Here is a 21,638-nt window from a genome sequence, read left to right as displayed (position 1 = left end):
CAGCACTGGACACCAGAAACTCAAATGAACACAGAGAAAAGAAAATAAGGTTTATTTACCACCCAGTCCTTCCATTTCCGAAGGCCAGATGCTTTCTCTTATAATCCATCCTGTGGGGGGAGGATTACTGGGGCTGCACGGTATTTGGTGATTATATCATCGATGCCCAGCGACGGCCCAGGAGGCAGCCTATCTGGACATGTGCAGGGATCAGGGAGCCACGTCTCTGAGCTTCCAACAGGGAAGCTGAACATCCTTTGAATCAGAGCCGTCCCTGCCCCGCCCCCCCCCCCCCCCCCCCTGTAGATTTTCTCTCCTGCTGGGTACTTTGAACTTGCCTAGTGTGAATCTGTATCCCACAGGCTTGGGAGAGCTGAAAGGCTAAGCGGATGACATCCATTTGGGTTGGTTCATGTCCTGCCACATGCACTCCCCACTTTACTCCCTATTGCCATGAGAAATGCCACACTTGATGTTCTAGTCAATTGCCAGTTGCAGTTTGATAGATCGAGTAATTTTTAACTTTTGATAGATTGTTAAAATAAAGGAACTAAAGGGAAGCTTATTTTCAAGACATGTAATTAAGTCACTGATTTAATATGAGATATACGTGAGCTATCAGATGTACTCCATCTCTCTTCTCTGTTTACCATACTATATCTGAATGTCTTAAAGAAACACCTTACATAGAGAAGCCCTCTCAAAACAGGAAAAGGGGACTACACGCATATTTTACTTTTGAGGTAACATTTATTCAATAATATCTACGAGATTAAAGTTATACTGACCTCATGTCACTGTCAACTAATTATATTTTATGTCTGTTGCATTTCTGAGTATGTTAAGCTACAAGCAAGTGACTTTGATGTAAATTAAACTGCAAGAAGCTTTTTAGGCCATATTCAAATACTAACAGGCTTGATTAAATTTATTCGTCTAAGAAGGATAGGACAAAGAGCTCTTTGTTTACTGACATAGTTTATTGTCATTCTGCTCTACGCCTCTCATATGGTTGTTTTATAGGACATAAAGTCTAGGTATCCTGTCGGAATCTCCAATCTTAGTTATAGCTTGCTGCAAAGTGGCTTATTGTCATTTATTATTTCTTATTTGATTTATATAAAATCTTTCCACCAAAGAGCCCATAGGCTTATTTACATAAAGAGGGCACACACACCAAGTCACTTGAACTTCACTCAAGTGAAGTTAACTATATACTTATTGTCATATAGTTAGCAATATAGTACCAAAAATCTACAAGTTTTGTTTCTTGCTCCAAAACCATGTTCTAGAATATTTCTCATATTCTGGGGTCATCATATTTCCTTTCACTTTGAGTATTTATTGTTTGCCTCTAGGTGGATCGGATCATCTTCTGTGTCTTCTTAGAAGTTGACTTCAAAATCTACAAAAAAAAAATGAGCGAGTTTTTCCCTGCAGGTGAGTAAAGTGATTTGTTTTCTTTGGAATTGAGGATTGGAGTGCAGGCATTGGGTATATTTCTATTTCGTTTCCTATCTTAAAGAAATGTTCCAAATATGATCAGCATACACCAGTAACCCCTGGCAAGTTTTGTCATAATTTTCAAGAACTCAAGGAGGTTACAAGAAATCTGAGCCCTCAACCTCTCTGTCTCAGGAGGTCATCATGTCATTTTGGGGAAGTTGGTTCATTTCTTGAATCTCAAAATCTCTTGAGCATCAAAAGTGAGGGGCTGAACCATTTTAGAATGGCTTCTAAAGACTCTTCTTCTGGCCCTAAATTGCATGCTCTGTGATTGGATCCCCACACATGTAGGTTGTCCAAACCTGTGCCTCCGTCCACCCTGTTCAACACCTTCATTGAAAATTGTGAGGAGCCCATTTATGGTTATAGCCAAAATTCAAACAATTCCTGCACTGTCTCTCTCTTCCCCCCAATTTTCGTGGCCCAAATTGCAATGAAGAAAGCAGCACTTCTGAGGACAATCCGAGAAAAGTGCTTATTCATCCTATTCCACATTTGAGAATGTAGGCAAAATCTCAGAGTTATTAAAGAACTTTGTTTACATTGATTGAATGTGTCATTAGATTTGGTTGGCCTGGTTAATTTGAATATTTCCCCCCATTGTTCCTCTTCTAGGCTTATTTAATACCTAGTTATTTTGATGATACCATTAAAGTCACAGTGATCAAGGTGCTTTTGTCAGCCATGGGAAGAATGGTTTCCATGAAATGTCAAACTACTTTGAGCGTTGTTGATGTCTGCCTTATTGGGAGCTTTCTTTTGAGGTTTCCATAGCCAGGTGAAGTGGCCTTCCCTATGCCCAGTACTCTGGCAGGTGGGAGGGAGGGAGTGGTGCACATTCACTGTCTTGGCAATCTGTAAAAGGCATCCAGTAAGTGTAAATCCAGGATTCCTTGCCCAGAGAGAAGAGTAGGATGCAGGTAGCTGTCAAGAACAGCCACAGAAAACTGCTGGGAATGTTGAACTTTGTGCTAATGTTCAAGGACTAAGTTCCACTGAGTAATGTGAGGTCCTGTTCTCTAGCTTTGTAAGTGAAAAGTGAATCTTTCAAGTGTATTTAATTGGAGCCTTTAGCTACAGTATTTCCCTAACTGGGACATACTGTAAATTCAGAGAGACTCTGCATGTGATGGAGAAGATTGTTATTGTGGTCTTTTTTTTCCTCCTTTTCCTTCTCCCTTCTCTCTCTTTCTCTCTTTTCATTTTTTTTTAATACCCCTTTAAAATTGCTTTAGGCAACTCCATAATTTACAGCATGTAAAGCACCTAGTGACTATTGAGTGAGTAGTTGGTACATGAGCTAAATTTAACAAATTCTTCTCCCCATAATATGATGGCTTTTTTTGTTTCGATCTCTTTATTTCATCCTTTTCCTTTATTTCCTATATAACCACAGTAAGTTGACTATGCCTGCATTTCTGTATTTATTAAGTATTCTTTTTTTGTATTTTTAAGTATTCTTAAAAGAAAATGTTCATTCATGAAAAAAATGTGACTTGCCATGATGTCCAGTGCAAATATTCTCGTCTTGTCAATATCATGGCATATTTCATAAGCTTTCATCATTTTGGGCTTCTTAAGTGTTTAGAAATTATGATGTAACATTCATTCTCATGTCTTCTAAAATAAAAACTTGTTTTCACTCTAGTATATGATAAAAAAAATTGCATAAGTATAACGATTGATATTTAAACAAATTCACCCCATCAGCAGGTATTTTCAGTGCTGCAAAACCAAAAGTCATACTATATATTTATTCTAAATGGAACATTTTTAGTGATCTAGAATGTATTAATAATTATGCAAATAAATGAAAAATTGCTACTGTAAATAAATCCACATGCATCTTAGTACTTGAGCAAATGAAATAATAATAAAATCATCCTGAGTTTCTTATCAAAACTTTGAATCATAGCATGCTCATGAAATTATTTCCAGTGCATATTTATAATGGTAAGCACATTTTTAAACTAAATGTCAAAATTCTCCCAAATTGTTGAGTATTTCCACAACGCTGAAGCATCAGTCATTTGTAAATTCTCAATATGCAATATGAAATAAAGGTGACTTCTAATGGAATGTGTGACTGCCAATATAGATGATATACATTATCTATCCATAATTTGAATTTATGGTTAATTCATATCCATACCATCTTTGATTAGAATATAATTTTTCTGACTTGCCATATATTCCCCTTAGACTGACTGATTCAGATGGCCAACAGATACATGAAAGGATACTCAATAACACTAATCATCAGGGAAATGCAATTTATTTTTTCTAAGATTTCTAAAATTCATTTATTCATGAGAGACACACAGAGAGAGGCAGAGACATAGACGGGGGAGAAGCAGGCTCCCCGCATGGAGCCCGATGCGGGACCCCATCCCTGGACTTGGGATCACACCCTCAGCCAATGCAATAATGATAATTTAGAAAAAAAGTCATTTTATATTAAACTAAATCTCTATGTTTGGGGGTGTACTAATCCTGTGTCTTAACATTTCATAATCGGGAATCTGAGACAAAATACATAAGAAAACAATACAAACAAGGCAGGAAAGATCACATTAAAGATAAAACATGTGCAAAACCACTACCTACTATTAATGATAGGAATAATAGCTAACCTTTATGGATTGCTTTCTCTCAGCCAAATGCATGGGTGATCTTCAAGCTAACTCTAAGAAAGCAGGCATTATATTAACCCTACTTTTTGATATAGAAAATGATGCATACCTGAGAAAATGAGGCATATGGCTAGGAAGAAGCAGTGCTCTATTTCAAAATTGAGAACAGCATCTGTCATTGCACAAGTGATAATAGGTTCCTTTCCTTAGAGCGGCTCCAGACAAGGATGGATTCAATTTCAAGGATGCATTTGGAGCACCGAGGAAGTCTCATTACTAACTTCATCTGCTTGCTCATCATTGTTCAGAGCTGCCATGCTTCTCTTCCTTCTAATACCTGTAAATGTCCTCATGGAAACTTTCTAATATGATTCAAATTGGTACTTTATCATGGTTCTCAAAATCAAATCCCAAATCATCATCTAGGCTGTGTGGGGTTTTGACCGGCGGGTAAGCAAGAGAATGGTCACTGCAAAACCAAAAGGCCTTACTCATGACCACAAGGGGAGATATAAAAGTGCTTGTAATCATTTGCTAGAGCTGCTATGACAAAACACTACAGACCACCGAGCTCAAACAACTGAAATTAATTTTTTCACAATTCTGGAGGCTAGGAGTACAGCATTTAGGTGTCAACAGGATTGGATCTCTTCTGAGGTCTCTCTTCATAGCTTATAGATGGTCACCTTCTCTCTGTGTCTTCATGAAGTCTTACCTCTGTGTATGTCTGTGTCCTAATCTCCCTCTCCTTGTGAGGACACCAGTCATCTAGGACTAGAGCCCCCATAATAATCTCATTTAATTTTATCACCTATTTAAAGACCCTGTCTCCTAATACAGTCACATTCTGAGGTACTGGAGGGTAGCATTTCAACAAAATATTTTGAAGGGCACAACTGAACCCCTAATAGAACCCATTGTGAAAATGCATCAACAACCACAAAGAAAAAAAACCAACAACATTGTTTTTTTCCAATAGTTTTATATCTTGTTGTGGGTGAAGCACATTTGACTTTTCCCTTCTAGATGTATTCTTTGGAAGTCTAGTATGGCAGCTTTATGGAATTACCATATACTTTATTTGCAAGTAATTTATAGCTACAGTACACTATTAGATGGCCTACAGCAAATAGTATTTGTACAATTCAACTCCGAGATCTCTTTGTTCTTTACAAAAAAGTTTTCTTTGTATTTTTCAGTATGTAAGATTTATTATGTATATTTTTCATAGATCTGGAATATGGAGATCAGTTATTTTTTTAAAGTCTAAGTTCTAAGAGAGAATTTAGGGATATTAATTTTCCTCATAATAACAATGTCAAATTTATAGTTTTGGAACTATATCAAAGAACCCTTATGTTGGAAATAAGAAATATCATGGTCAGGCCCCTCCCCCACATTAGGGAAAGCCTAGGCTTGTTTACTGCAATGGTTCTCAACTATATTTTTCAGGAAGGAGTATTTCTCCAAAATATTTTTTTTAGTTATATCCTCTGACAAATGGGCATGATATTTTAAAAAAATTTATTTAGATTTGCTCTTTTTAAATCTAACAAAAGAAAAGTATTCATATGACCTCTTCTTCATCTTCTCTTCTCACCAATTTTATAAGCTTTTCTCATCCAACATCAATCATTATCTTTCTGTCCATCAATCAACAAGTAATTTATTATATGCCTAATATATACCCAAGGCTTTGGTCATAGCTGCATTTAAAAATTAGTTCTCATAATATGCCTGAGAGGTAAGTATTATGCACAACAGTTGGAAGACAATATAAGCAAATAATCAAATATAGTGTTGGTATGATCAAAGTACCCAGGAATCCAAATATGTATGAGAACCAAGATGGCTGCAGCAAGTTTCATGAAAAATACGTACTTCAAGATCAGCAGGAGCAGAGAAGTGATGTCAAGTATTCTGTAAGTGCTGTAAGGAGGACAGGCAGTTCAGATGGAAGAATTTGTGAAATAGTAGGATGCTTATCTCCCATTTATGAATTCCTGATTGAGAAATGTTGACACTCATCAGTTTGTAATTGTATGACTTTGTGCATGTTGTTTAACCTTTTTATGCTTCACTTTTATCATGCAAACACAGTAATGGGCCACTTCCAAATAGAATAAATAACAATGCAAATGAATATTCAGAGAGGTGTCTAGATCAACCAACATAAATTTTAAAATATCCATGTTTCTTCTTACAACTTTTTTGTTTTTTCATGTTTTTCTTATTACAATTTTAAGGAGGTACTTTAATCAGTGTGACCATCTTAATTAAAAAGTGTATAACTTCTTGTTACAAAAAATAGTACAGATATATAGTAAAAATAAATAATCAAAATTAAGAAGATACAAACCATTGAAAATGAGTTACCTTTTGCAGCTTGTCCTATAGGTCCTTTAAGATAGAAAATGCAAACAATCATAAATGCAGTCTTATCACTTGCTGTGTGTCACTTACCCCAAATCTTGAACTTTCTTTCATGTTATTATATATTCTTCCAAAACATGATTTTAAAGGACCCAGTGTTTATCCAAAACCATATTGATGAACTGTGGAATTATTATTGCAAATTATTCTCTATTTATAAAGAACACTTACAGAAAAGTATCTTGATAGGTAAATATTGGAATACAACCACAATTTTTTTTAAGAATACTTTTCTAGAAGTGGAATTACTTTTCAAAACGTATACACAGCCAAGACACTTTTTATATTAATTCTCAAATTGACCATTATGTGTCAGTGTCCTATACTGAACAGTTGAAGCCATTATCATTCCCAGAATCAAAAATGTGAAGGCCCATACCTCTCCTTAAGCATCCTGAGTAATCAGGGTGTCAGTGTGGTGGGGTTCCAGTAAAGGTTCACTTCTGAGTTGCATGTGGCCATTTTCTTATTGTACCCTCATATTGTGGAAAGAGAATTATCTGGGGTTCCTTACATAAAGGCACTAATTCCACTCATGTGGGCTCAACCTTTATGACCTAATTACCTCAAGGTTCCACCTCCAAATATAATTACTTTGGGGGTTAGGATTTCAACATATTAATTTTGCAGGGAACACAAACATTCAGCCCCTTGCATTGAGTTCACATTCCTGTGAGCAGTATATGAGAGTTTACTTTGCCCCTGCTCTTCCCAATCGGGCACATTCTCATCTTTTGATGTTACCACTTTTATACATGAAATAAGGTATTTAATGGGTAACAATGTATATTTCTTTCATTTAGAGGGTGGCTTATCCTTTCTTTCAGTTAATTATTAAATCTCCAAATTTCTTATGAGAAATTACCAGTCATTTCCTTTGCAAATTTTTTACCTTTTTTATTGATCCCTAATAACTTTTTGTATAATAAGGTTCTTAGTTCTTTCAAAAGTATGTTGGGAGGAGTTTCCCACTTTGTTCTTTGTCTTTGTGGTATTATTCCTTTATAACCAAATCAATGAGAAATGGTAGAAAAACAAAAGCAAGATGAAAGAAAGGGGTGCCTGGGTGACTCTGTGGGTGAGGGTCTGCCATTGGTTCAGGTAGTGATCCCGGGGTCCTGGGATTGAGTCTCAGCAGGCTCCCTCTCCCTCTATGTCTCTGCCTCTCTCTCTGTGTCTCTCATGAATAAATAAAATCTTTTTTAAAAAAGATGAAAGAAAAATGTAAAAAAAAAAATGGAAGGAAGGAAAGAAGGGAGGGAGACAGGGTAGATGGAAGGAAGGAGGAATAAAGGTAAAAAAGAAGGAAGAAACCCTTTTTATTAGAGAATGAAGTTAAAAACTAAAAACTCAAAGATTAACTTTATTTTAAGCCTATGCACCTGATCCCATAAGAAATAATTTTATTTCCAAATAGGATTATTCTTAGTTCTACTCCTCACTTTTTAGGCAAAGCAATCTGCCTCTTGATTTACAAAGTATGGTAGGAAGACAAATGCTCTTCTCTCAAACATACCTTAAATCCCAGCACCTGTGAATACGTTAGGTCACCTTACAAAGGGGAAATAAAATTGCAGATGAGAATGGTGCCTAGGTGGCTCAGTGGTTGAGCATCTGCCTTCAGCTCAGGGTGTGATCCCAGAGTTCTAGGATGGAGCCCCACATGGGACTTCTCGCAGGGATCCTGCTTCTCCCTCTGTCTTTGTCTCTGCCTCTCTCTCTCTATGTCTTTCATTAATAAATAAATAAAAGCTTAAAAAAATTACAGGTGAGATTAAGGTTGCTAATTAGCTGACCTAAAGATGGAGATGTTATCCTATATTATCTATTATTATCCTATTATTATCCTCATTATAATTACAAGCATCCGGAAAAGTTAGAAGAAAGAGGTAGAAGAGAGTCAGTAGGAGATATGACTATGGAACAATGTTCAGAGAGATGTGGATCTCTGACTTTGATGATGGAAAAGAGGGACCATGAGTTGAGGAATACAGTCTCTAGCAGCCTGAAAGGCAAGGAAACAGTCTCCCCAATAGCCTTCTGAAGGAGCACAGCCCTGTGGACATCGTGATGTTAGCCCTTTGAGATCCAAGTCAGACTTCAAACCTACAAAACTATAAGATGACAAATTTGCATTGTTTTAAGCCATTAAATGTGTGAAAGTTTTTACAGCAGCACTAGCCAACTAATTCACCAGTTGTCTTTGCATAAGTAAAAGAAACACAGACAAACACCTGCCTACCCAGTCTGAATTGTACATTTTCCCCCAAATGGCACATTTGTTGTATAGAAAAAAAACTACAAAGTGAAAGAATTCAGAAATTTCTTTAATTATGAATATTTATGGTGACTTGGCACATTTGTGCACATTTGTACACATTTAATGTTTGGATCCCATTGATGTTTAAAATTATACAAGACATGTTCTCTGTAATGTGACATAAATGAGTTGACTGCCTTCTTAGGAATTGGGTGCTAACCATTTCCACTTGATGGGCCTCAAAAGCTACAAACACATTTTGCCTTCAATGAAAATCCAGTGAAGTGTTGCTGTAACCAAGCAACCTGAATGCAGGAACAAGCAGCAAGCATAGAGTGAAAGCAATCCATCCCTTCAAAGAGGGGAATGTGCTGTGTGTGTAGCAAATGCTTATAAACAGCAGAACACATGAAGACCTGGGGACCCAAACCTTGACTAAGCAGAGTTTGATCTCATTAGGAGGGTCTGATAAAACAAAGCCAAGACAAAATGCTGCTTGGAGAAGGGAGATGTGGTAGGCATCTTTACAGAGCCCCCTGCACAGTGCTTCCAAAAGACCCTCCAAACGTTCTGGGCAGACTGGTTTCTGTTCTGTAGGTGAAAACATTGAGGCAAATGCAGTAGGAGAAAAAGCCCTTTTGAGGTATAGTATATGATTGAAATAATTCCCAATAAGACACAGAAGTAATAATAAAGATAGAAAATGAACAGTAGAGTAAATGAAATCCTCCCACCTTTATTCTTCTTTATCTGTGGCTCTAACTTGGACTCTCAGCAATAGATTTTTGAAGTTTTCACCTTTAGCTGCTATTTACTCCATAATCCAGAGCAGTTAATGATTGCTGATACCCTGTTACAACTGTCACTGTTGAGGTCATCGAGAACTCTTTGATGAGTCCAGCCTGGTTATGAAACCGGTGCATATTTGATCATGTGCCTCCACATGACTCTTTGCAGCCCTTGTCTTACTTAACTGGAAAGCCTTTATCCCATTGACCAGTCTGTCTTCTACTTCTCTTCCTGCCAGTTCTCTCTGGTAAATTCACCTGTACGTAGACCATCTGCAGCTGGCATCTCTAGGCATCTCCGAACTCAACACTTCTAAATTCAAACACTTCTAAATTCAAAATCCTTCTCATCCTATCTTTCTCCTCCTGAATCTGATAGCTCAGTAATTGGTGCCATAATGTACCCAGTTTCCCAAGCCAGAAACAGCAGAACCATACAGTTTTTTAAGCAGTGCCTTTTATTTATTGATTTATTTATAAATTAATGAGATTTGAGTGCTCCTCTTGACAAAGAACCAGTTGGGGTGGGGTGGAGGGGGACAATCTTTGGCTTTTTTTTTTTCTTAATTTCTCCTAGTCCTATCAATTGCCTTGCGGAAAGTAAGTTTAGCAATTTGTTAAATTCCCTAAGTGCAGGTTTTCAACTTAATAGAAGAGCTCTACTCTGTAATGACGTCCCCTTTATCAGTCATTCTTTGCTTGACATTTCTGTTTTGTCGAGTTTCACAAAGCCATGAGCATACCAACATCTTCTGTACTTCATGGAAATCCTGAAAAGCTTAGAGTACTTTATTTTGGCTAATAATATTTCCTCTCTCTGCAAATGCAAATTGCTCCTAGAAGCCCTTGTAATGAAATATTTAAAAGATAAGAGATATAGAAGAAGTTTGTGTGAAGAAATTAAGCCTTAAAAGAGACGACTGAAGAGCATATGAAACAAAAGGCACAAGATTGTCATAATTGTTCTGCTTGACAGACCCCCATTTGTATGGATGTCCATTGAAATTTTGACAAAGGAATTTTAGGGGCCCATCCTTTTTTGCCTTGGAGAATGGAGAGGCTGCCTTGATAACCCATAAGGGTAACTTTCTCCTTCATAACACACTCCTTTTTCCATGCAACCTACAGGCTGCTTTGAAACAAGTTTCCATCCATGTACATGTCGCTTAGCCAAACTTATGGTCCCAGGATTACATGGGCCACCATAACTGTGCCATCCAGCCACATGATAGATGGGTGATTTCAAACACAGAAGGAAACACATCTTATGAAGAGAACATAGTCCTTCCTCAGTTCCAGCAAACACCTGGTGTGGAAACCAGCTTTAGTGTTGGCTAGATATCATAAAGCAGCTCAGCTTGGATATCTAAAAGTGAGACATCTAATGTTTTTGAAAGCTTTTCCTCCAGCATACAAATATCACTATTTTTTACACCAATGGTTCTCCAACCACAGCTTGCATGAGCATTACCTGGAGGGCTTGTTAAAAGAGTGTTGCATCCCTCCCCTGAGCTTCTAGTTTGATAGATCTTTAGTGGAACCTGAGAATTTGCATTTCTAACAAGTTCCCGGGTGATAAGGATGATGCTGGTCCAGAGACCACACTTTAGACTGCAGTTCTGTGAGGTTTTGTAATCTGTTTGTTTTTATACCATTTACTTCCCAAAAGACTGCATGAATTATGGCAACTCTAAATAAAGGAGTAAGTCTAATCTCAAGTCCTTGCAAAATCCCCGGTATACTCTGCTTTTAAGCAAACTCTCAAATTCTGTCTTCCATTAAAGATGAAGTAGAGGGGGTACCTGGGCGGCTCAGGGAATTAAGCATCTGCCTTCGGCTCAGGTCATGATCCCAGGGTCCTGGGATGGAGTCCTGCATCAAGCTCCATGTTGGGCTCCCTGCTCCGGGGGGAGCCTGCTTCTCCCTCTCCCTCTGCCTGCAGCTCCCCCTGCTTGTGCTCTTTCTCTCTTTATGTCAAATAAATAAATGTTTTGTTTTGTTTTTTAAAAAGATGAAGTAAATATTATATAGACTTCAAAGTAGGTTAGACATGTCCTTAAAGGGGTTTCTGAAGTGTACAAAGCTGTTACTGAAAACTGATTTTTCATGGGAAACCAGTTAGTTTTCACAGTCATTTGTGATCAAAATAAGAACTTCAGTCATATTTGAACTTTTTGTGCAAAACAGAGTAATCTGAGAGAGGGGTGCAGGGAATAAAACCAGCACCCATTATGAAATTAACATCAAAGAGGCCCCGTGAGATGAAATGGATCCTCAGCCACTGAGTTGTTTCTGCAGAGGAAGGGAAGTTTTTCTGGAATCGGCGTTTCTGAACACACAGAACAATACCACCTGATGGATTGCTCTCGATTTCAAAATGATATTTGTATCACTTTGGCTAAGAACCTTTTATTTGATTTCTGTCCTCTAACAAAGAAGCATGATGCTTGAAGAACTGTTGAAAGGGCAGCAGCTCTGTGCCCATGCTCCATCAGTCCCCTAACTGCTTCCAAATTTTGAATGGCATGCCTCCTTATCTTCATAGCTTATCCTCTTCTTTCATATATTGCTTTTTTGTTCTCTGGCTTTGTTGGGAAAAAAATCTTGCTGGAAATGTGCTGCATAACTATGGCTCAAGTGAATACATTTTATAGAATAATGTTGAACTAAAGTGGATTTCATTAATAAGTAACAGCACATTAGGTACTTTGTAGACCAAATTTACTCTATGCTGGATTTTAATATAAATAATACAAAAATATTAAGCCATGTATTTTATAGTTTATTAGTAAATTTCTCTCATGAAAAATGTTCTCTCTCAAAAGCTGGTGTGTCATTTTCTGCTTAAAGTTGTTTAGTAACCCTGTAATTTTCAGGCTAAAATTTAAATTCTTCAATCTGAGGCATTAGGATTCTCTGGAGAAACAGAACCAATAGTGGATATAGATCTAGGTGTAGGTATAAATATAGATATAGATAGGAATTTATTATAAGGAATTGGCTCAAGCAATTATGGAGACTGCCAGATCCCAAGACCTACCATCAGCAAGGTAGAGACCCAGAAGTGGGGATGGCTGAGCTCCCCTGGGAGTCTGAAGACCTAAGAACCCAATGATGTCCTTTCCATCCAAATGTACAGGTTGGGTCCCAGGCAGAGCTAGTGCTTCAGTTTGAGTCCAAAGGCAGAAAAAACCCAATACCCCGAAACAAATGCACTCTGGCAGTAGTTCCCTCTTCCTTGTGAGAAAGTCAATCTTAAACCTATTGGATGAAGCCCACCCACATTACCAGGGCTATCTGCTTTACTCAGTGTACCAATTCAAATGTTCATTTCATTCAGAAATGTCTTTCAGACAAACCCAGAGTCATGTTTGACCCATGTCTGGGCATTCCATGGACCAGTTACACTGACACATACAGTTTGCCATCATACCCAGGAGGGAAGGTCTTTCATTATCCTGCTAGAATAGGCCATTATACCCATGTTTCCCCTGTAACTCCCTCCCCTCAGTCATTCAGAAGCTAGTTTTTAAATAAATTAATTAATTAATTTGTTTTTATTTATCTTTAAGATTTTATTTATTTGAGAGAGAGTGTGTGTGCACAAGTGGGGTGAGAAGCTGAGAGAGAGGAGGAAGCAGACACCCCACTGAGCAGACACCCCACTCTAGCCTAATGTGGGGCTAGATCTCAGGACCTTGAGATCATGACCTAAGCCCAAGACAGATGTTTAACCGACTGAGCCACCCTAGAAACTACTTTATTTCCTTTAAAGCATCTTGACTGTTCATAACAATGTGTTTTCAAAGATGTTTTTCCCTTTGTTTCCATGTGATGACCCTTTTCTTAGTTTGAAGTCCTCAAAAAGCAGAAGCTGAAACAAGAATTCAAATGGAAGTCATTTATTTGGGAGATGATCCCAGGAATCACCAGAAAGGAGTGAGAAAGAAGGACTGGAAAGGGAAGGAAAGCAGTAGGGCTAAATCATAAATTAAATTAACTATTGGCTCAATCCCAAGGTTGAAGTTGGGATCTGGGGGAGCTTCTCTCAGAGAAGCTTCAGAATTAGACTACCTGAGAAGCAGGGAAATGTCTACTTAAATACAAATCCTGGCAGTCATTTGTGAAAAGCTGCCCTCTTGGGGGTGTTAACTCTCTGCTATTTCTCCAGTGGCCTCTGGCAACCCAGAGAAAGCCCTCAGGCAGAGACCCAGGGGCTGGGGGCTGGAAGTCAGGCTGGCAAGCACCAAAATGTCAAGGAATAAGGGGGTGTAGGCAGGTCACCCACATCTGTGGGGAATGCACTGAAGCCCTTCCTTCCCCCCAGCTAATTCTAACTCACCCTTTAGGATTCAATTTAAGAGACACCTGGGTGGCTCAGTGGTTGAGCATCTGCCTTAAACTCAGGGCATGATCCCAGGGTCCTGGGATTGAGTCCCCAGTGGGGCTCCCCACAGGGAACCTACTTCTCCTTCTACCTATGTCTCTGCCTCTGTGTATGTGTGTGTGCGTGTGCGTGTGTGTGTGTGTGTGTGTCTCATGAATAAATAAAATCTTGAAAAAAAAAAAAAAGGATTCAACTTAAAGTCTCACCTCTTCTGGAAATCCTTCAGAGACCTTCTCTCTGATTTAGCTGCTTCTGGTCTGTTTCCCAGTAAAACCTCTGCCTACCTGTACCAGAGAATCAGTTCCTTCCTCTTCTGATTGTTGTTTCCACTTATTTGTGAGCTTCTTGACATAATAGATAATCAACTCTATCTTCAGGGTCTCCCATAGTTCCCACATATGGTGTGGGTCAATAAATGGTTATTTAAGTAGTAAAAGTAGTGATAATAATGACACTGTAACACTAAAGGCCAGTATTTATTGAATGCTCATTCTGTGTAAGCACTGTACCTGTATTACCAACTCTAGAAAGCCAGTACTTCTATTATCCCTATTTCTCAGAGAAGAAAGCTGAGGTATAGGTTTACATAATTTGCCCAAGATTGCGCATGTATATGTGATTTGGCCTGGAAGTAAATCCAAGCAGTCTGAATCCAGATCCTGGATACACTCTTAACCACTGTATGGATAAATGAGTGAAATGGATGAACACATGGATACTAAGCAAGTCTGATCCTTCAACACCTGGGGACATTCCAAGGATGATGCTATCAATGGAGTCTATTAAGTTCAAATATCAGCTCTAATGTCGCATAGTCCAAAAACCCTTCCCAGTTGCCTACTGGAAACAGCTAGCCCTCCCTTGACACCTTTTGTAATGCTGACTACTCTCTATTATATGTTCAAGTTTATCTGTGTGTCTTACTTTCCTTACTAATGATAAATTTCTAGACATCTGTATAATCTGATTCGTCTTGGTATTTTTCTATTTCCCCAGACATCAAGCCACACATACAAAAAGGTTACCAACGAATGTTTGCCACATGTAAAAAGGATACATAGTTGACAAGCAAAGAGAACTTTGACTCTTACTTAATCTTTCCCTGGAAACTGTGGAAGACTCTTTTTTATCCTACTCTGAGATTCCAGAAAGTCTGTTGTCATAGAGATGGTACTCTATATTTTAGATAGCTCTGAAAAATAAAATTTTGCTTAAATATATTAAGTTAAAAAATATATTAAGTTCAGGGAGAAATCTGTGAAGAGTGTACTTTGTAACATTTTGAAAATCCCTTAGCTAAAAAATTATATTTCTAAGAAAAAGATAATCTTTTTACCAAAATTATATTCATAGAAAAAAAGAAATAAATTATGTAGAAAATCACTAATGTTTCTAACAATTAAATGGAAGAAAATTTACTTCTTTAAAAATTAACCAAGGCCACCAAGAGTTACTTCCTAAGACCTCAAATTAAATGCATTTTCATTCCCAGTGACTGGTAGATCTATAATCTTCATTTGTAATTAGCACTTTGAAGAGTGTCACATTGACTAAATTTGGCTAAGAAATTACTAAATTTAAAACATATATCTGAGAGGAAATTACAAATCCTTACTGAGTCCTCATTGTTTGCAAATCATCATATGCATACATGCTGTCCTGGTATGTAAAAGATAGATAGGAAATATAAACATGGGAATTCTCCAATTTGACTAAAAAATCAGAGAAAATTAAAAATAAAACCTCAGAGATTTTATTCAAGGGAAATTTTTTAATGGATTTTAGTATATAAAATTAATTGCTTTCGGTACCAGAGAATACAAAAGAACATAAGACATAGTCTTTAACTTTGCAGAATTTCTGATTGAGAGATGGGCATCTGCAAGACAGATGTGCCAACAAGTAGACTTCTCATTTAGTGATAATAATAACTCCTAGGTAGCACTTAATATTTTAGTAGCTGTCCTGGTACTGTATGTGGCATTATCTCATTTAGTCCTTACAACAGCTCTATGTGGGAAGCATTATCATCCCAGTATCTTATAGCTGATGAACCTGAAACTCAGAACTGTTGGGTGACTTCTCCAAGGCCATATGCCTAAGGAATGGGTGAGTGGAGGAGCCTGTATGCAGACCTCAGCACCAAAGTCCTTAAAGTTGATACCTAGAAGTCATTAAAAATAAGGTACACCGAAGAGACTATTTACTCAAACTGGAATGGATGGAGCAGACATTATCGTGTTATGTTTGGGCTTGAAGGGTGAGTGTGAACAGACATGGAGAAAGGCATTGCTTCCAAGACTGGGGTGGATAGAGGAAACTAACAAGAGATCTGAGAAAACAGAATCAGGCAGTGCGTGAGTGAAGGTGGCAGCATCAGTGGAATAGGGGAGGGGAAACTGAGAAAAGTGGTCAGGACCAGATACTTTTGGCCTCGAGTGTTACCCATAAAGAATCTAGACCTGTCTCATGAGGCAGACAGGAGTCACTGAACGGTCCTGGACCAGATCAGAGCCCTATTTTAAGACTGATTTGGCAGCTACATGTAAAGGGAGTTGGAATCAGGAGTGGAAAAAAGAGAAGAGCAGTTAGGAAACCACAAAATAGGGAAGTCTGAATTTGAGTTGTACCACGTGAATAGAGAGGAAAAAACATGACAATAAGACAGAATTTGGGGCACCTGGGTGGCTCAGTGGTTGAGCATCTGCCTTTGGCTCAGGTCGTGATCCCGGGGTCCTGAGATCGAGTCAAGCATCGGGTTCCACACAGGAAACCTGTTTCTCCCTCTGTCTTTGTCTCTGCCTCTCTTTCTGTGTTTCTCAAGAAAAAATAAATAAAATCTTTGAAAAAAAGACAGAATTTGACACTGCCTGGATGTAAGCAACAGTGAAGGAAAAGAGATGACAACACGTCAAAAGTTCAAAAAGCCACTGTCAGTCAGAGTGCAGATGAAGCATGCATCCTTGCCCAGTTACAGGGGTTTTCAGTGGGATCAGGGGAGTTGAGTGGGAATGACACAACTGGGGTGGGGTGGGGTGGGGTGGGGGTGGGCTGCCCTTGAATTTCCTGGTTTAAGGTTTGGATTCGTGCGTTTAGCAAACTAGCACTTGTCACAGTGCAGCTCAGGGATTGGCCCCCATGTCAGCCTACACTCAAATGGTGAGCTCCACGTTTCTTAGATATTTGAGGCCAGTGTGCATCCCTTTCATTGATACAAAAAGTGCAGCATTTAAAGTGTGTGATTTTAATTTTTTGTCCTTTTAGGAGTTGAAATGACCAAAGTGACCAAACATAACTTTTAAAAGCAAAACATTATTTGTTGCATATGTAGTTTTGTTAGACATATATAACAAATTTTAAAAGGAAACATAAACCCTAAGTGTTAAAATTGTGCTCCAATGCCTATTTACATTACACTAATTTAGCATAATAATGTAAGACAATAGAAATGTATGGTCTATGACTCTCTTTTCTACTGAGTTTTTTCTTGCCTTTGAATTTTTATTAGATTGGAGAATTCTGGCTAGCTTTCATATGAGTTTTTCTTTGTCTTTTCCCTTTTCTAAATAGATGATAATAATGAAGAAGAAGGTGTTGACATGAAAGAAGACTCAGGTATTAAATTTATGATTTTATTCATAAAGAATAGGCAAAGATCATTTTGTTGTGTATGTATGCTTCACGATTTTTCAAAGAAAAACATAATAAGGTTGATAAAATAGGTGAAGGAGATTAAGAAGATACTTATCCTGATGAGCACTGAGTACCACCTGAAATTGTTGAATACTGTATTGTAAACTTGAAATTAATACAACACTGCATGTTGACTATACCAGAATTAAAAGAAAGAAATAGAAATGTACATTCAAGTTCATAAAATAAGAAAGTAGTTGTGTTAACTTTTATGGCTAATACAGTTCGTGTTTTTAAGAAGTAAATTTTGAGCTTCCTGAAAGCTGATGTAAAAATGGAACCTGATGTTATGTGCTATGTAGCAAATCATCCCAAAGCTTAGTGATTAAAAGCATCTGCTTATTATGCTCATATATTCTGTGGGTCAGGGATTCAGGCAGAGCACAGCAAGGCTGACTTGATCTTGCTGCTGTCCGAGGTCTGAGGCCTCATCAGGGAGCCGCAGTGGCTGGGGTGCTGGAATCATGTGAAGATTTGCTCATTCACATGTCTGGCTGGCAATTGATACCAGCTCTCGGCTGAGACCCGAGCTGGGGCAGCTTTCTGAAACACCTCTGCATGACCTCTTTCTATAATCTGGGCTTCCTCATAGCATGGCAGCCAGGCTCCAAAGTGGTTTCTCTAGAGAGACCAAGTGAGCCAGCAGGAACTCTACTCTTTTTAAGCCTCAGCCTCAGGAGTTGCACAGAAAACTTCCACAAAATTCTTTTTTTGTAATAGTTATTAAGAAGCCTGCCCAGGCTCATGGAGAGAGAAAATAGGCTCAATCTCCTGATGGGGAGCAGTGAGGTTTTGTAGAGCATGGAAGACCTGAAAACTTGCTGTGGCCATCTTTGGAAACTATATTTGGTACATATGATATGTTGTTCTATCAGAAATTAAGATGCGTGCCTACCCCTCAAGAAAGACTAGTGTTTGATGAGGGAAATCTAGTGGTTGCAGACATTGGATCTGGCCTAAAGTGGCCACTCAGTAAGTGCTTGTTAATGAATGTGTGAATCAATAGGCCTGAATTCAATACTAGGTCCTCCATTTATGGACTTGGGGTAAACATTTTCTCTATAAGCCTCAGCATACAGTGTTGTAACCATACAGTCTTATTTGGGAATTAAATGAGATATCATACCTGAAATGTTTCTTGGATCTTAGTAAACACTCACTAAAATATCACTTTTTTTCTTTCTCCTCTAACAGATATAGAACTTAATTCCATAGTATGAGAGATCCCTATTCCCCATTTTGGCAGTTTTGTTCTAGGCATGAAATGGGGCCAGGTTCAAAATTAAAATAGATATCTTAGAGGTTCTAATTTTCTGCAACCTGCTAGTCGATGCCAGAACTGATTAATGCCATCCATTAATCACCGGCAACCTCAGTCTGAACATCTCCATTAACAGGGAGCAATTTAAATTCTGAGGTAAACAATCTCTGTTAGTCAAGGTTTTTGGTTAAAATGGTCCTTCTCCTTATTAAGTTAAATATCTCTCTCTCCCCTGATCTTCTACTGTCTTCGTAGAAAATACCAGCAGTTCTTTTCTTCCTAACAGCTCACTGGAGCAGTGATCATAACATCTGTCTAGCTTCTAGCTTCTTTTCCAGCCTGAACATGCCTGAGTCATATGATTCCCTTGGTCTCCCCAGGGCATTGGATTCAGAGGGCAGGAGAAGTAGAGGAAGGATCTACAAGCCAGGAGCAGGAAGGAAAGAGGTTTTACTGCTGTAATAGCAGTTCCCTGCCTGTATATCCGTGTATTCACTGTTGTTTGACAACACCAACAGCTTTCTAAGGAAAGTTCTTGTGACTCTCAGCTGAGTGTTTTTTGCTGGTCACGAAAAAAACTCAAAGTGCCAGGGAGTTAATTTCCCTGGAGTAGCCCTCAGTCGATGATGGGCAGGAGTTGGTTGACCCCAGCAGGACACATCTGAGGCAGGTGTGTTGCAGTGCTGTCCAATCGAAATAAAAGGGGAGCCTCAAATGGGAGCCTCATGTTTAATTTCAGATTTCCTAGTAATCACATGGAAAAAGTAAAGAGAAACAAGTGAAATTAATTTAATTATATTTTATGTAATATATCCAAAATATTACCATTTCAACATATAATCCATATAAAAATTATATTAGCCTGATTTTTACATTCTCTTTTTGACATACTAAGTTTTTGAAATGTGTGTGTATTTTATATCCAACTCTCAATTCAGACTAGATACATTTCACGTATTTTTGGTAATGTGTGGTATTGGACAACAAGATTCTATACCATCACCCAGAGGTCCCCAGTGGAACTTGCTCACACCCAGTTTTGGCTGTGCCTTCCCTCTCCTGTCTCACTTCCCTACTCCTCTCTGCCATTTTCTGGGATAATTTCTTAAATTAAGTATTTGTACTCAAACCCTTGTCTCAGAAAATCCAACAACCTAAGACAAGGACTCTGTTTGCCTTTTGTAAAACATGAAGCCCAAGGTGAAATTTCAATTAGAATATCCATTCCTAAAAAAGAAAAAAGAAAAGAAAAGAAAAAGAAAAAGAGAGAGAGAAAAAAAAAAAGAATATCCATTCCTATACTCATGAGAGATGCCTTATTTTTTTTTTAAATGTTGAAAAAAGACTTTAAGTGGTCACCCCTGTCATGGATTAAATTCCATGAATTTAATGTTAATTTCTGCTATTCTCCTTTATCCTGCTCACATGAAGTATCCTTGGAATATCCTTCAGCCATGGAGAATACTGCCCTTTCAGTTGGCCAGCTTAAGGACCTTATCTTGCTAAGGATCATTTGCTTAAGTGCCATAAGTGCACATTTCTAGGCAGGGGGAGTTGACTTCTTAATGAGATACAGCTAGCTATCCAAACCACTAAGTGATTTTAAAGAAATCATTATTAATGCTAATGCAGAGCCCATAAGGTTAGAGTCAGCATATGAGGTTCGGCGGGAGGGAGGGGGCTTTAATTGGATCTTCATTTCTGATTTTAGTCTTGTCAGATTTTCTGGAGGTCTTAGGTCCAGCAGCTGGATGCAGCTATTAAAGTCACATTCGATGGCCCCAGGATACTAAGTCACTTAGGTTAGAATGATGGGCTTGGGAAACTGCTCTCCATTTCCTAATACCAGAGTGCTGAAATCATGGGGGATTGCTGCATGGAATGGTTCCATCATGTGTCTTGCCAGACATTGGTGAACATGCTGGCTTCAGTTCAGATCTCATACTCAGGCATGCTGGTCTCTAAGACAGGTCTCTAACCAGGCCATTAAGTGCTGCCTTTCCCCTGTACCACCTCTTCTCTTCATACAACTAGAAATGCTGGAGGGACTTTTAAGAATGCAGCTGACATTAGTGAAGAGCTACTTGGGAGAAATAACTGTCAAAAAAAAAAAAAAAATGCTAGTGACTGGTAGTGAATAACAATCTGAATACCAAAAACCAGTGAGGTGCTGGCAAACGGACTCTCTGCATGGAGGAAACCCCAATTTGGGGTGTTTACAATTTCATTAGTGTAAATACACCCACCAGCATGGTGTTCAAGCTATCAAACATGAGGTCAATGAATGTGGGAATTGAGGAGAGATAGGTATAGTCAGCTGGCTTACGTCAGCCCCAGCATACATCTCCTGAGCCAGATTTTAACTGAGCACATACCTTGTGCCAATCACTCAATATACATGAACTCATTTAAAATATGCAACTCTAGGAGCCATGGATTGTTATTACACAAGACTTAAGAGAAATTAGTTCTCTGGCTTAAATAGCAGAGCTATTAGTTTGTCTGACCCCAAAGCTCATACCCTTATACTCCTGTCCCTAGACTCTAAGTATAGGCAGGAGCATCTCAGGTGGTGTGAGACAAGGCCATCCTCAAAGTGAGGCTCTGCCTCCATGGAGAATGATAGACTGGCTGAAATGCTTAGGATTCTCTTTAAGGCCTTTATTAGTTTCTTTAA

At 38.4% G+C, this 21,638-nt stretch overlaps 1 protein-coding gene across 4 annotated transcripts in view; it reads left to right on the top strand.

The window, feature by feature from the left end:
* Positions 1–21,638, top strand: part of MACROD2 (mono-ADP ribosylhydrolase 2) — a 1,929,479-nt gene that overhangs the window by 1,745,272 nt on the left and 162,569 nt on the right. For all 4 annotated transcript variants that reach the window (XM_049100432.1, XM_049100431.1, XM_025469286.3 and 1 more), the window contains exons 9-10: positions 1,359–1,440; positions 17,578–17,622. In XM_049100432.1, the coding sequence (XP_048956389.1) occupies positions 1,359–1,440; positions 17,578–17,622 (127 nt within the window). The remainder of the gene's footprint in view (positions 1–1,358; positions 1,441–17,577; positions 17,623–21,638) is intronic.

Source organism: Canis lupus, chromosome 24 (genome assembly GCF_003254725.2).
Source record: "Canis lupus dingo isolate Sandy chromosome 24, ASM325472v2, whole genome shotgun sequence".
Taxonomy (NCBI): Eukaryota; Metazoa; Chordata; class Mammalia; order Carnivora; family Canidae; genus Canis; species Canis lupus.
This window is presented reverse-complemented; position numbering and strand designations above follow the sequence as displayed.